At 41.7% G+C, this 16,269-nt stretch overlaps 1 protein-coding gene across 1 annotated transcript in view; it reads left to right on the forward strand.

Moving 5' to 3' along the window:
• The first annotated feature begins 1,453 nt into the window (after window positions 1-1,453).
• mapk8ip3 (mitogen-activated protein kinase 8 interacting protein 3) overlaps window positions 1,454-16,269 on the forward strand; it is a 35,346-nt gene continuing 20,530 nt past the window's right edge. The window contains exons 1-9 of the mRNA XM_080044128.1: window positions 1,454-2,041; window positions 6,348-6,468; window positions 8,156-8,226; window positions 9,111-9,190; window positions 11,315-11,369; window positions 12,462-12,684; window positions 12,787-12,889; window positions 13,984-14,102; window positions 15,531-15,542. Coding sequence (XP_079900254.1) covers window positions 1,736-2,041; window positions 6,348-6,468; window positions 8,156-8,226; window positions 9,111-9,190; window positions 11,315-11,369; window positions 12,462-12,684; window positions 12,787-12,889; window positions 13,984-14,102; window positions 15,531-15,542 — 1,090 coding nt within the window. The 5' untranslated portion in view covers window positions 1,454-1,735. The remainder of the gene's footprint in view (window positions 2,042-6,347; window positions 6,469-8,155; window positions 8,227-9,110; window positions 9,191-11,314; window positions 11,370-12,461; window positions 12,685-12,786; window positions 12,890-13,983; window positions 14,103-15,530; window positions 15,543-16,269) is intronic.

Here is a 16,269-nt window from a genome sequence, read left to right on the forward strand (position 1 = left end):
AGATCTCAGTCAATTTAAAATCATGGATATGACAAAGTGGATTTTACATGTGCTTCAGATTGGTTTGGCTTTATAATGATGCTGTATTTTTTCAGACTGTATTTATTATAGAGATGAAAAACTATCATACATCTGTCCGTGCCATTCTTATGAGCACAATATATCATGAACATTTTGAGGGATCTACTTCAAACATTGAACAAATATGATTAGATTAGATTTAAAATGTATTAGATTTTAGAGGTTAAAGTTTAAGGTCATTGTGACCTTATGCCTCATGAACACAATATCTCAAGAACGCTTGAGGGATCTTGGTCAAATTTGGCACAATCTCACACTTGGACTCAAAGTGACACCGGAGATTGTGATTGCAAAATCACTAGTGCGCAGCACGCTTGAAGGGATTTCTTTCTATAATAATATTTTAAACATTTCAACGTAGCAAAGTGGGCAGTGCAGTAATTGAGCAATGCACACAAAAGAGAGAGAGGGTTTCAAATGAACCCGCAGAGGCTGATGTATCCTGCCTTTTAGTCCAGTCATGGGTGAGGCTGAAATACATTATCCACAATGCAAATACTAGCCTGAAAAAGGCCCAAGCCTTTTAAACTTCACACTCAGTTTGTCGCTCAAGTTCTGTTATGAATTGTACTCTACTTAATACTGTTCCAAGACTTTAGAAAGCGCTCCCCAGAGGATCTTATAAATAGGCTATCGTCAGAATGAGAAGTAAGCCTATAGGTTAGGCTAGGCCTACTCCACTGATAGCCTAGTTAATGTGTTACATAGGCCTCATTTTAACGACAATCTATGATATTAAAATATTTGTCAAATTTGAAATTCTCAGATAGGCTATAGTGTGGCTTTATTGTGAAATCTTGGAGCCGACCTCCGGTGTGGCGTGTGTCAGACTTGACGCAGTGGCTCCGCTCGCTCAATGCAGACTGTGTGACGTGAGCCAGAGTCGGTCAGCTGGCTCCTCCATCGGAACAGCAGGGAGAGAGCCTCTCCCATAGGGCGACATCACCATCAACGCCCGAGCGTGGCCGGCAGCAGCAACAGCATCGGCAAGCAGCCCGCTGGAAGGGGGCGACGAAACGAAACATGAGAGAGACGCGCTTATAGAGACCGTGGATCGGGGCGTCGGCGGCGATCTGGAGCGTTCGCTTATTTTTTTATTTATTTACCTAGCCTATTTATTAATTTATTTATTTCCCCTGCCAGTAATGGCTGGGGTCCATGGCTGCGGCTGCTGCTGAGAGGCAGGTGCAATACCATCGACGAAGGCATTTCGCTCCTCGGCATGGACTCTACGAGGGCCGATCCGCTGGATCAGATGCTTTCTGCGGGAGGAGAGCCATAGCCGGGCCGCGTTTGGAGGCGATACAACGGGCTAGAGGAGGAGGGGGGCCTTCTTTACATCCAAATAGGCTATAAGAGCCATATAGCTTATTTCCACTACCGACCTCAAGGTTATGCGCCGTTACACACAGCAACAGCCACTCTTGGTTCAGCAAAAATCCTAGGCTATGTGTTGCTGACAAAAATGGCATAAGTGGTTTTATTAATTTGTGGGAAGGGCTGTGATTGAAGGTCCCACTTTCTTTCCTGCATCTGAGCGGATATAAACCTTGTGACAAACTCGCCTTAAAGGCCTAGAGAAAGAAAGAAAAAAAACAATTTGAGTAGCGCAGCAGCCTCCTCATCTGGGTAAGCAGTTTCGTCGGCTGCCAAGATGATGGAGCTCCAGATAGACGAGGTGGTCTACCAGGACGACTACGGCACGGGCTCCGTCATGTCGGAGCGGGTGTCGGGCCTGGCCAACTCCATCTATCGGGAGTTCGAGCGGCTCATCCGCAGCTACGACGAGGAGGTGGTGAAGGAGCTGATGCCGCTGGTGGTCAACGTGCTGGAGAACCTGGACGCGGTGCTCACCGAGAACCAGGAGCACGAGGTGGAGCTGGAGCTTTTGAAGGAGGACAACGAGCAGCTCATCACCCAGTACGAGCGCGAGAAAGCGCTGAGGAAGCAGGCGGAGGAGGTGAGTGTATAGGCGGATAAATGCATGGCTCCTGCCCGGGCCTCATCACCGCATCATCCCAAGCTTCATCTTCCTTCACTGTCTGTCACGGTGCCTCCTCAAAACATGTGACTCATGTTAGTTATAGGGCCTGTGACATGGAGTTTATTTTTACTCTCACTCAAAGCACTGACATACACAATTTCAACTCTGTATTTTTAAAAGATGTGCAGGTTTCAATCACAGAGTAAATATGTAGTTTACATAAAAACAAAAAGTCCATGCAAGTAAACAGTAGGCCTACTCAAAGGTTAAGCATTTTAAGTTCTACTTTTTACCAGTTCTGCCACTACCAGGCTACTACTAATAGTACTGCATATATGCCCTACCACTAAATTACAACTGGTAACACAGTGATTACTACAGATTTTACTTTCAGGATTACCTCTGTAACTAATACCACTAGCTCATTTACCTGAGCTGCCACAAGTCTCACATGCAAAAACAATACGCAAAACACAGAGTCAGGACATGATAGTGTACACATGTGATGATCAATGGTCAGTTTTGACAGATGAAGGGGTGTAGGCGCGACCATCAGTGGGTGTCACACTCTAAAAACAGGGACACACAACAAAAGTGGACATCAATATGGAGCGATCACATTACCGTCCAAACTCCACCTCCAGCAAATCTTGTTTATGTTTTATCTTTTTCTTTTCCCCATTACGCCCACCACTGTCTTTTTTCCTCTGTCATCATAAAGCAACTCTAATCCTCCTCTCATCCAAAGAGGCCTCAGGATATCACTCGCAGCCTTGCTACTGTCAGCTTAGCTCTGCTTTTAGTCTGTGTCATCATCTGCTTTTGTGTCAGTTAGTCCATTTTCACTCTGAGCTGTTGATCGAGAGAGGACCTGCTGGTTCATAAAACTAGTCAGAATATCAGTGTCGGCATATATAGGCTAGTCTTATTTTGATGACATGCCAGAATAAACTAAAAGCTCTGCATCTTAAAAATGTGTTTGCATTGTAACTTCAAAACGCCAACAGGTGCTGCAGGTAACATAGGCATATTGCTGGTTATAAGAGAGAGGGGAGGGGGGGATCACAATGACTGTAAATCCTTTCAAAATGCACAAGTTAAATTTACTCTGCATATGCGTAACCCATGTAGCTCAGTAAACCAAAACTCTCACTGATGAAACAAGCTTTAAAAGGAGAATATTGGAAATGACATTATTGTGTTGTTATTGTGTTGTTATTGTGTATTGGACCCTTCCTTCCTTTTCTGGTTTATAACACAATTTGGCTGACCGGACTAGAGGCAACTCTACAATTTGCTTCATATTGACCAACCTTGCAAAAATCAATTAGGTTTAAAATTGTTATATTCTTTATCCATGTAAGAATTTTGCTGAGAGCACATGGAATGAAATTTGTGCAGAATCCGTGCCTTGCTGAGTAAAGCTAGCAATTACTGTTTTATCTCACTTTTATTTGTCATCACTTGAATTCACATTGGCCCCCACGCCTATTAAATGTGAAGTTTTGGGCTAATTTATATCTGAAACTTTAATATGTTAAAGTTGTCTTATTTATTGTCAGGTTTATTTAATGTATCTCGATTTTAATTGGTGTTAAGTTTAATTTAGCAGACAGCGAGAAAAGTAAATTTTGATCTCAGATCAAATTAGGTGACAACATTTGATTGGGACAAATAAACAGAGAGAGAGAGAAGTTTTGTCTTTACTAGCAGAGGGGTATAATGGGGGGATGGGATGGTGTGCAAGGGGATGGGGAATCATAGGAAATCAATAGTGCACAGAGCACAGACTGAGGTAGCCTGGCACTGTAACCTGATTTGTGCTTCAGAGGGGCCGAGAAAGAACAAGAGCAAAAACACACTAAAAGAAATGGACGGAGGTTTAGAAAGATGCAGTATGAGGAATACATGCACTGGCCATATCGAAAATGAGAGGAACAAGAGAGATAGAGAGAGAGAGAGAGAGAGAGAGAGAGAGAGAGAGAGAGATAGTTGAGAAGTGAGAATCTCAGAGCCTGAGAAAAACAATAACAACGCCCTCTCGCAACGAGCATAGAGCGGCTCAGATTACAAGGTTATTAGGCTCACGCTAATGGTACACAAAGCCACAACTCCCACCCTGTCTGCTCATGTTAGCCTTCACCAAGACATCCAGAATTACACTTTTAGTAAAGCGAGCTAAACAAATTCAGCCATTTTTCTTGCACATTTTCATCTTTACTGTCTGGTTCGGAGGCCTCCTGCTGGGATGATCCATCCCTTTTGCATCACTTACCGCGCTGATGACACACTCCTCATGGTGTGATGACAGTAAAACATTGATCATGTCTGCCCTTGGCTTTATCAGACCACGCTCTTGTCGCCTTCTCTCTCGGTGTGAGTTGATTTAGTTTGTAGAGAAAAAGCAAAAGCACTGATTTCACACAGTAGCTTCAATCCATGTCTCCTTGCCCTGCAGAACATGGCCACCAATCCGTAGAAACGCTGTCTTAACATATGACCCGACAACTTTTCCTCAAGGTTTTATAAGTTGGGGACATATACAGACATAGTAAAATGCTATTGTGAGATCACTCTCTGTTTAGGTAGTACAAGGTGTAAATAGTTGGACCACAACATCTCTGGTTTGTCAGAGAAATTAATTACAGTAAAGATACTGCTGTTTGCATCAATCATATGACGTTTATGGAGATTGAAGGGGTTAGGCTTCAGATGCAGGTGGAAACTGGGGATAGAGAAGTGCATTATGGCACTGCTACTTTTAAGTTTTAAATGATCGAACATAAATACTCCCGTCCCGACATGAGCAGAAGAAATCTCTGCTTATATGTAGAGAAGAGTTATTCTGAATGTGTGAAGCATTACATTTCAAACACTACAAATCGCACCATGACGTCCCTCCGATATGAACATTAATTGTAATGACGATGGAGAATATAATTGTGTGTATTGTCAGATTTTTTTATTTGATTCATACACAAATTCTCCTTTGATTGGGTTTCGGGTTTAAATCCAACCCGTGGACCCTTACTGCATGTCAATCCCCTTTCTCTCTCTCCATTTCCAATCTACTCTCCCCTCTCAACTGTCAATAAAAGGTTAAAATACCTTAAAATATATATATCATTGATTGAGCCAATAAGAAGAGTAATATATCTTATTATTGGCTAATATACATGCTGTATATGAGATATTTTAGCTTCTTTTTGCACTCAGATAGACAGTAGCTAAAACGACGAAATGGCTCACGTATTATAAATATATGTCCAGAACTCCTAAATGTTGTCCAGTGTTGGATATCAGAACTAGTAGTCGTTTCACAATACTATAGCAATGGCCTCTTTGTGCTGTGCATATCTGCTGCATATTCCTGGTTGCACGGTCTCCTTGCAGTCAGAGGATTACAGTATTAAGCATTCAAGGACTTGCTGCACTGGGATAAGGAAGACATTGTAAACAGCTTTTATAAAAAAAACAAAAAAACAAGCGATGTGAAAGGGAAGCACGTTAGTTCTGTGTTATTGGCTATTCTGGTTCCTCAGTTAATGAGTTTATGTGTACACTGTGGGTTCTGTTTTATTAGGTATTATTGAGCTTTCTGTTAGAGACAAAGGTATTGGAAATAACCCCTGCGTTCCAATACCCATACTTTCAGCTATTTAGTATGGCAGAATTTTTCTTAGGATGTCCCAATTCTTGTAGTCAGATTTAGCATGCTTAAAGATACCCCAATGCCTACTACATCCGCCAGAGATCTTTAGTATTGAAATCAGCATGCTATTTGGGCAATTATGACCCACAATCAAGTGCGCATCGGAAAGGAGCGCACTTGATTGTCCACATCTCCGCATGAATACAACCAGGGATGGGAAGGATATATAAGCAGGAGGCAAGATCAAACTGCCATGTTATGATGAAATAAATAAGTAAAAGTATGTCCCAATTGTGGTATACTGAATACTAACTAGATTATTTTATTGATCAGCTGTTGTATGTAGAATAGAAAAAAGAAAGAGTATGCGATTTGGAATGCAGGAAACATGTTTGTATCATGCAGGTCAGACTGTACAGCTTATCTCAGATTGTCCTTATCGCAGCTGTTTCCTAATTTCAGGACAACGCTGTGTAGTGACCACAAACATAGTAACCTGAGTGTTTCCTTCCATATACATTCCACAAATCCAATACATGTACAATAAATTCAGTATTATTCATTTGTCACTTTAAGCACAGTGTGTGAATGAATTTCCATCCTAATCTTTGCCCGTGTGTCATCTGTCAGAAATTCATTGAATTTGAGGATGCGTTGGAAGCAGAGAAGAAAGACCTGCAGGTGCAGGTGGAGTTTCTAGAGCTGCAGGGGAAACAGCAGGAGCTCAAGACAAAGAACTATAACGACCAGAGTGAGTTGACAGACATCCTCATTTGTGTATTAGACAGATTTTGAGCTTGTGTTGATTGTTGTGTGATGTATTGTCTTTACTTTTGTTATGAATGCTATGTATGTAAGTTTTACCTTTGATGTGTGTTTCATGTTTATGTAATGAAATAATAGAGACCCCAGGAAGAGTAGCTAATGTTTAAGACAGACATAAGTTAATAAGGATCTTAATAAACTAAACTAAACCTAAGCCTAATATACTGCTCGGGCAGTACCAATGGCTTGGCTTCTAAGGAATGTCCCAGGCAGAGCGGAAATCAGGATGTTGTGGTCCGCTTTAATTTCAACTCCATGTCCATTCATTAAAACAATAATTTGAGTTAAAGCAGGAACATTTTTAAATCAACATCCAGCTGTGAGTGAGAAAAGTAAAAGCCTTTACAAAACATGGAACATTATAGCTGAGAACAGTAATATAGTTCCTTTACCTGGAAATTTAGTTTTTAAAATATTTGATTAATTAATGTACAGATCTGCATCTCTGTTTTTGTTTGTGCACACTACAGTACAGGAGGAGCAACACTTCCGCTGAGGAATACATTTCTATTTTATTTCTAATGGGAAGATGGAAAGGGCAGTTGTATTTTTCATGATGCTTTTGAAGATGCTTTTTCTTAGACCCAATATTTGAACATATACAGTCGTTCCTTCAGGTATTAACCATACCCCATCCAATTGTCATCTATTTGTACTTAACTAGCCAAGCCATCCTATTTAATACCCTGGCTCCATCTACACTCAACAAAAATATAAACGCAACACTTTTTTTTTGCTCCCATTTTTCATGAGATGGACTTAAAGATCTAAAATTCATTCCAGATACACAATTGTACCATTTCTCTCAAACATTGTTCACAAATCTGTCTAAATGTGTGCTAGTGAGCACTTCTGCTTTGCTGAGATAATCCATCCCACCTCACAGGTGTGCCACATCAAGATGCTGATCTGACATCATGATTAGTGCACAGGTGTGCCTAAGACTGTCCACAATAAAAGGCCACCCTGAAATGTGCAGTTTTGTCTCACAGCAAAATGCCACAGATGCCACAAGCATTGAGGGAGCGTGCAATTGGCATGCTGACAGCAGGAATGTCAACCAGATCTGTTGCTCGTGCATTGAATGTTCATTTCTCCACCATAAGCCGTCTCCAGCAACTTCGCACAGCCATTGAAGAGGAGTGGACCAACATTCCACAGGCCACAATTGACAATCTGATAAACTCTATGCGAAGAAGATGTGTTGCACTACATGAGGCAAATGGTGGTCACACCAGATACTGACTGGTTCTGAGTCCCCAGACCCCCAATAAAGCAAAAAAATGCACATTTCAGAGTGGCCTTTTATTGTGGACAGTCTAAGGCACACCTGTGCACTAATCATGATGTCAGATCAGCATCTTGATGTGGCACACCTGTGAGGTGGGATGGATTATCTCAGCAAAGCAGAAGTGCTCACTATCACACATTTAGACAGATTTGTGAACAATGTTTGAGAGAAATGGTACTATTGTGTATCTGGAATGAATTTTAGATCTTTAAGTCCATCTCATGAAAAATGGGAGCAAAAACAAAAGTGTTGCGTTTATATTTTTGTTGAGTGTATCTTGCATGTTTGTTGCCTGTTAAACTTGTCTCCCTCTGTCTCTCAGTCACTCGGTTGGAGGAGCGAGAATCCGACATGAAGAAAGAGTATAACGCTCTGCACCAGCGCCACACTGAGGTAAAAGCGACAGTCCCCCGACCTTCCCAAGATAATTTATTAACACATGTATTTCTATAGCTCCAAATACACCAAACATACAAGCCTCGTAGCAACCATTTAAGTCCTTATAACATTCTCAAATAGCCCCTAGGCATTAAGGAAAAATATTGCTGTAAAGGGTCATACCACCGTTCTGCTTTTTTAGACAATTTTCAGATGGTCTAATGCTCTTACAGTGGAGCTTACTATTTCTTCCCATATTATTTTACGTTTGAATGTGGCCATAGGTTTCATCTCATCCGCTTCAATACTTGGCTCTTTTAAATCAGGTCTGAAGACCGTTCTGTTTCCGAATTAACCTGAAATTTTAATTTCTCATTTTGAATTAAATCTTTTTTATTTATTTTTTTGTTGGAATGTGTGCTCTATACTTGATGTATTTTTTTCTTGCTTAAATTCTTTTTTGAATGTGTGCTCTATGCTTGATGTATTTTGTTCTTACTTGATGTATTTTGTTATTGCTTATGTAAAGCACCTTGAATGGCCTTGTGTCCGAAATGTGCTCTAAAAATAAACTTGCCTTGCCTTGCCTTGCCTTATGGATTACCCAACACAATCAACGTTCTGTGAATAAATGAAAACAATGGCTGCCTGGCAACACAAACAAAACACAATTTGAAGTAAATAGATCGCAATATACAAAAGTGCTACTTTATACCTCAGAGATAATATAATCGTTTATCTGATTGTTGTTAAGACTTCCAAATTTTTCCAAATTTGTCATTAAATCTCTGTCATCAAAGCAATCTTCTACATTTTAATCCTGGGGGTATCTCTTGTCCTTGAACATCTTACCCTCTTTTCTCACGTATTTTTCTTTCCCTCACTAATGCTGCTCACAGATGATTCAGACGTACGTTGAGCACATAGAGCGGTCCAAAATGCAGCAGGCAGGGAGCCAATCAGAAGGCACCGGACGAACGTGAGTTGTTTCACGTGTGTGTGTCGGTGCATGTACAGTAAATATGTTTGTGTGCATTTATATCTTTGGAAATCATAACTTTCACCCATCGTCCTGTCGCTAACGTTAAGTGTCGGGCTTTGTCACGTGTCACCACCACCACCACCGTGCTCATTTGTGTTGATGCTGCCGTTTGTTTGTCACGAGCCGCGCTGAGCAGCTGGTGCTACCTACCCACTGACAAGAGAGCAGAGGAAATGTGAAAAGAAAAAAAACTTCAGATGGATGAAGTCTTGTGGGAAATAATGGGGGGGGGGGGAAGAAAAAGTTTATTTATTTGTTCCTTAATTGGCAGACACACAATTCCCTTCTCAGTTATAGGCCTATGAGCATGCAGCAAGGCGAGGAGTGGGACATCTGGTGCAGCTCCTGCAGCGGAACCGCAGATTAGTCGCCTCCCTGCAACATGTTCACTAAACACACAGTGTCTTCCATTTCTATTCAGCTTCACTGTTGATTCAAAAGGCAGACCTAATCCTCCAAATCTTCAACTGTTAGAAATGTCAGGCCGCTGATGGTTTGTGTCCTGATCTATTTTGTTTGTTGTGCATTAAATAGAAGCACCGACAAGGATCACAACATGCATTAGTTTAACTTAAGAAAAAGAAAGTGAAGAATTATAAAGTTGCTTTAAAGCAGCAGTGTGGGTGCGTGTATGTGTGTGTTCATGCGTCACGGCCCGTTCCTGTCTGTTGTCTTTCTCTAATCCGTGTCTGTCTGTCTGTCTGTCTTGCTGGCTTGCTCTCTGTGCTGCTGTGTGCACAGTCAACGCCACACATGGAGGAAAAGGTAAATTCATCACGGTCCCACGACTGCCCTATACCAAACCTACTCCCTAAGCTTCGCCTCCTAAAACCAGCCTGCTTTGACTTAAAATGTGACTTAAGAATTTGCTGACGTCCCCTCCCCATATTTTTGCCGTGCCCCAAAACCCTGTGTAAAAACGTATTCCTTTATGCGTTTGCTTTTTTACCAGTTACTTATGCTTGTGGCAACAATCTCAGAAAGAATGAAAAAAGGAATTGTACAATGTTATCCAGTTTCCCTCATCTACCTTCTCCTCCTTCTACCCTCTTGAGTTGCCAGTTGGTTCCCATGTTTCTCTGTCTGCCTGCTTTTCTTGTCTTATGTGTCCCTCTTCCAAAGTTGAAACAATAGTATAATGCAGAGAGGAAGCAATTATATGGATATGCATCACAATTCTGTAAAGTAGAAGTAGGTTTAGTGCAGTTCTTGTACTTTTTTTGAACAAGTGTATCAACACACAGTATCAATCTGAGCTGAGCATGTCTGATGTTTAGTCAAGTTGCACATACATTTGGATAGATTCATTTGCAGTATGCATGGATAGTTTCTGGCAGTTATGTTTTCATCATACATAATAATTAACTAAATTATTATTAATAAGGAAGCTCACAGGTAAGTGTGTTTGACTTGGTGGACTGAACTGCATGCCACACATTCGCCTAAGAGCCAGAATTGCTCTTTGTTGTAGGTCTTGTAAATTAGACATTAACTCTAAAACAATATATAATTTTTTTAAATATTTAAATATGTAATTTTTAATACACAAGGATGTGGGTTCGATTGCAGGCATTTTCTTTTTCCATCTGGACTTCCTTGTGTTCTCTAAAAAATAGTTTACCTATATTATTCACATTCTCGCAGAGAGTTAGGTTAGAAGTAAACATGAAGCTACAGCCAGCCAGCACCTCTTGCTTAACTTAGCAATGAAGGTAACACAACCCTCGGACATCTTATATTTAAATATATTACTGCAAATACAGAAAGTGTAAAAGCTTTTTTCCCCCATACTTCATGCTAGGGTACGCTAACAGGCTGCTAGCTTAATATTAGCCTTGCAGATATGAGAGCCCATTATCAATGTTCCCATCTAACTCTCAGCAAGAGAGTGAATAAACATATTGCGTATGGTTGTCTTGTGACTTGCTTTTGATGCATGTCACGAAAAGCTTTCAGCCCTGGACGAGGAAAAAGTGATTGAATATAGTAAATGTGAATATTGAATCAGTAGCCAGTCTCACATTAGTTGTTATTCCTCTCTCTCTGTCCCTTTTCTGCCAGCAGCAAAGCGGAGCGCCCGCCGTCATTGAGCCTGTTCCCCGGCGGCGAGGGCATGGTACGTGGGGGTCTCGGGGGGGCTAGGATGCCCGGGAAAGACATCTGGCAGGTCAGCGAGCTGGGCCAGTCTACCTTCTGCTCCGCCTATCAGGTGGGACGGACAGTGGCCTTGTCCTCCTGCACAAAAAAACACACAACTGCAGCCCTGGACGGTGGATGGCGGGAGCAAGCCTTACTGCTGCCTCTTCCAGCAGCTAGCCACCCACCACCCCACTCACGCCTGCTTGTGTCAAAGTTTAGAGAAAACTGATTAATCACTTTAGATCACTTTGAAATCTATCCCTTTATAGTAAGATTTTGTAAGATTTATACTGTATGTTGACTCAAGCAAGCAGGGGGTCCATTAGTTTTTTTCACCCCATGGATTTTTCTTTATAAGTGTGTGATTATTTCACTGTGTGGTCGTGTAGCTTCTACCATGCGTCCTCTTTTTTTTCCACAGTTAAAGCCTGTGCATTTATTAATTGTCATTTTTTAAAATTAGGCTACTCATACAATTTGATGGCATAAAGATTCATATCTGTGAGAGAAATAGCCCAGGTAAGAACAAAAACAGGACAGTGTTGCTTTCTCGTGAAAACATCCTGCGAGTATAAGTGCAACACCTTTGCTGAGAATGAACCCAGGACAAAAAGAATGCATCACATTCGGGTGAAAGGAAAAATTAAGTTCTGATCCATCAAATCAGAAGGTCATCACATGACTCATGGATTTCATGCATCTAGAATTTTTTTTTGACATCACACCAAAGTTGCCCAGAATTAGACTTTACACTTTTAACACATTCCGAATGGAAATCGGGAATCCATGATCAAATTATTTCCAAAATAGCCCAAATATGCATTCAGTTTCACTCATACTGAAGAAATTAAGCCAAATCTAAATGGGACTGTACCAGAAAATATGCAGCTGCTCACAAGAAAGTTACATTATAATTATCTCTATATCTGGTATCAGTATTGCTAGCGGGAGTAAAATAAGTCGCTCAGTTGTAAGAGTACAGAGTCTGTGGCTGACCCTGCCTCCACTATATCATGCTCATATACTGTTGCTGGTTGTCTCTTGCCTCCATACGCCCATACACACAAAGGAGGATGGATCAGAGTCGGACTCAGTGGCGGCCACACCCAGCAGCACGGGCAGCAAGTCCAACACGCCCACCTCCTCCGTCCCCTCCGCCACCGTCACCCCTATCAACGAGGGCTTCCCCCCAAACTCAGACTTCGATGCCAGGCGGGCCGGGAACCGCAGGAAGCGGGACAGCCGTAACATGGAGGTGCAGGTTTCCCAGGAAACGAGGAACGTCAGCATCGGTAAGAGAGGATCTCAACAAATATGTTCTTTGTTTTTTTAACCTTCTAGCGTCTAGCTGAAAATAGGCCCTGGAGTGTTATGTCTCCGCCATGTTTCTCCAGGTATGGGGAGCAGCGACGAGTGGTCCGAGTTTCAGGAGATCATCGATTCGACCCCCGAGCTGGACATGTGTGTGGACCCCCGTGTGTACGGCGGGGGAAACAGGTACAAAGTGTTAAGCGGAAAATGCTGTATCTTCAAAATCACCAGCCTCCTTTCTTAAATTTGCATAATTGAGTCAGGTAATTAAATATATTGAACTCCATGTCTTCATTCAATCTTTGGTGACGTTTGGTCAGAAGATCTTTGAATCTGTCAGCTTCGTTAAAAACTTGAAAATTACGTTTTGAAGTTTTTAATGGATGTCAGAGTTACATATTTGCAGGGCTGCCATAGCAAAGTGCCACATTTTGATTCAATTGAATGAAAATAGACTTCCCTCTCTTATTGATCTAATTGATCTTCATTTGTACTGATACCACAATGTGATGCTGGCTTCTACTAATTGGAGCTGTGTTTACATATTTATTGTTTCTGTGCTGTTTGCCTGGTTGAAAGCCTGAGGACAGAAATGTTGTAATTCACAGTATTAGAAGTGATTGTTGGTGAGTGAGGTGTTGTGGTAGCCTGGAAATCCAGACCCTGATATCTTGAACGATAGAGGGTCTGGCCACGATCAATAGTAATTTCCAACTCAAGGGGCGGCTCCTACTCGTGCATTTCAAATGCCACCGCACGCAGTTGGATAGCACTACAACCAATCAGAGCGATGCACAAGGTGACGTATTAAGCCCCGTTCGTTTAGCGAACAGCTGTTAAACTGTTAAATTAAACGTTTGCCATGGTTGGTCGGCAAAACAGAACATTCCATTTACTTGCTAATGAAAGATTTGATTGCCGTCTTCCAAATCGTAAAGGGCCGAGGCCAAAGCAGTCTCAAACTCACACAACATATCCGCATCCATCTTTGATGTTTACTATCACGGCTTCGACGTCGCATGCACGTCACTGTCGTCATCCGGTTACGTCCGCCCAAGAGCACCATACAAAGGGCTCTGGTGCGCCCATATTAGATAGATAGATTGATAGAACTAATTGAAACGTGAGTCTGGATTTCTGGACTTTCTGAAAAAGCTTCAATGGAGAGTGTCCAGACCAACAGGCGCAGCAAATTTAATTTGCCAGCGCCTAGTGGCAGGTCTGGGAATGCCAGGCTAGTGTTGTGGTTTTCTCTGACAAAAACCTCCCATGTGTTTCAGCCCCTCTCAGGGCATTGTGAACGAGGCCTTCGGCATCAACACCGACTCTCTCTACCACGAGATCAAGGACGCCAAGTCGGACATCATTGGAGATGTGGACGCGGGCGCCGAGCTGCTAGGTACCAACACCACTTTGACTGCAGTTATAGGTCCATTAGTTCAAAGATATAGCGTGCGTCCTTAAAGGTGCACTATGCAGTTTCAGGGGAGGGGATTTGTTTACATTTTCAGAGCCTGCATTCAGTTTACAAAAAATATATTTTCTCTAAATGTAATTTTAGTATTGAAATGTTCTATATCATAAATCAAAATCAAATAATTTTGAGGCACCTGGAACCAAATGTGAGACTAGAATATGTTTGTAAACAAAATTGTGGACCCTGCTGCTGTAAACAGTGTAACAGTGAAATTAATTAATTAATCTTTCCGGTAGCTTTCTAAATTCATAAAGTGTTCCAGGGATCCAATTTTCCTGTGAGGAAGGTTTGTGTATTCAGTTATGAGAAGATACTTTAGAAAATGCTCACTTCTATGACAAAGTTACATAGTGCACCTTTAAAACTTGGCAGTAAAAAATGACACAGGGGGCGCCCTTAGCTCAGTTGGTAGGGCCATGGGCCTCGGCCAGCAGCGGACCCGGGTTCGATTCCAGCCCGCGGTCTATCTCTGCATGTCACTCTCCTCTCTGCCCCATTTAAACTCTGTCTCTACACTATCAATAAAGCATAAAAATGCCAAAAAAAAAAAAAGTGACACACATTTTGCCATGGAACCACTTCGCTGAATGGAGCTCAGCGATATCCTTCTGTTGTGGTTCAGTGGTGAGTATTTCAAATCTGCTGCCCCCTTCAGCGTCTCCGGAGGTGATCACTGCTCACCTTGAGCGGCTGAAAGTTGAAACTTGACACTTGTATTTTTGCCAAAGCATCACTGCAGGGCAGGAGTTCCATGTGTGAGGCTGTGTGAATGTGCCAATGCACCAACTTTCTGTCTCTTTGCATGGCAAGGGCTGGAATACACTCCATGCCAGCAGCAGCTCATCACTGCGTCACCTCCTGAAAAAAAAACATACAATCCCTCGCTGGCTGCACCCCCAACCCCAGCTGCCCATTCATGCAGTGTTACTTTGATCATTCCTTTGGGTTTTCTAGCGTATGTTGTTTTATCTGTTTGACGGTGCAGAGGCATGTTTGATGCAGCCCGTTTCTTAGGTTGTGAGTTTCAAAAGCTTTTCTTTTAGTTGGAATTTTTTGTTGAAAGTTGAGGAATTATTTTGAAAGTTAGATTGAATACATCTAGTTCATTACACTATATTTCATTGTTTATGCTGGTTATTTATTATCTTCTTATCGATCTCTGTTTTGCACCAATACACTTTGGGGGATCTTGTTGACTTTTGTTTATCTTGATTTCCCTAATTGAAACAGGGTTGTTTTGGGGTTTGATTTTGATCGAGAAGAATCAGACAATGGCAGATTTGTCCATTTGTTAACTCACCCATTTCCTTTTTTTCCCTTTTTATGTGCTTCTGCTGGTGGCACCCATAGGCGAGTTCTCAGGTGTGTATCAGAGCATGCGTTGGTTTTTATTTCACTCTCTCTCCTCTCTGATCTCCACAAGCTGCACAGCTAAGACTTTATTTAACCGGTGTATACAAATAAGAAAAGGGGCACATTACTATAGTTTCAATTAGTCATTTGTGATTAATAATGTATCGCTTGGGACTCAGGCCTTTTTTGATGATACTGTAGATGTCCTATATCCACAATTTTTAAAGTCACAGTGAAAGTATTTAGATATTATATTATTATATAGTGATAACCAAAAATCCATCATTCTGCACCCTTTAACTTTTCAGCCAACTGTTTCATAACATTTTTGAAAATTTCGGTCTCAAGTTCAAATAGAAAGTGCATCATTTTATGGAAGTCATTTTTGTTTCACTGGGACTTTAAAATCAGTCATCTGTTTGATCAAAGACATAGTTTCCGTGTCAGACAGAAGCTTCTTCGAATCCAAAATTAATAAATGCTTATCATCAGAGTCCTCTCTTTCTCCTCTCCTCCCTTCCTGCCCTGCCCTTCTCTTTCTTCCTCTCTGATCTGTGGCCTTTCTCTTTTCTCTCTCTTCTTTATTCTTCTCCTTTTGCCTCCAGTCCGTGATGATTTCTTCGGTAAGGCGGCCCTTGCCTACGCTCATGCTCACGTTTGCTTGTTATGTCATCCCCCTGGCCTCCAGCTTTCACATCCTCGTGGTGTACTTATTTTGTGTCCGTTTTATGTGTGG

Source organism: Ammodytes marinus (assembly GCF_949987685.1).
Source record: "Ammodytes marinus genome assembly, chromosome: 16".
Lineage (NCBI taxonomy): Eukaryota > Metazoa > Chordata > Actinopteri > Uranoscopiformes > Ammodytidae > Ammodytes > Ammodytes marinus.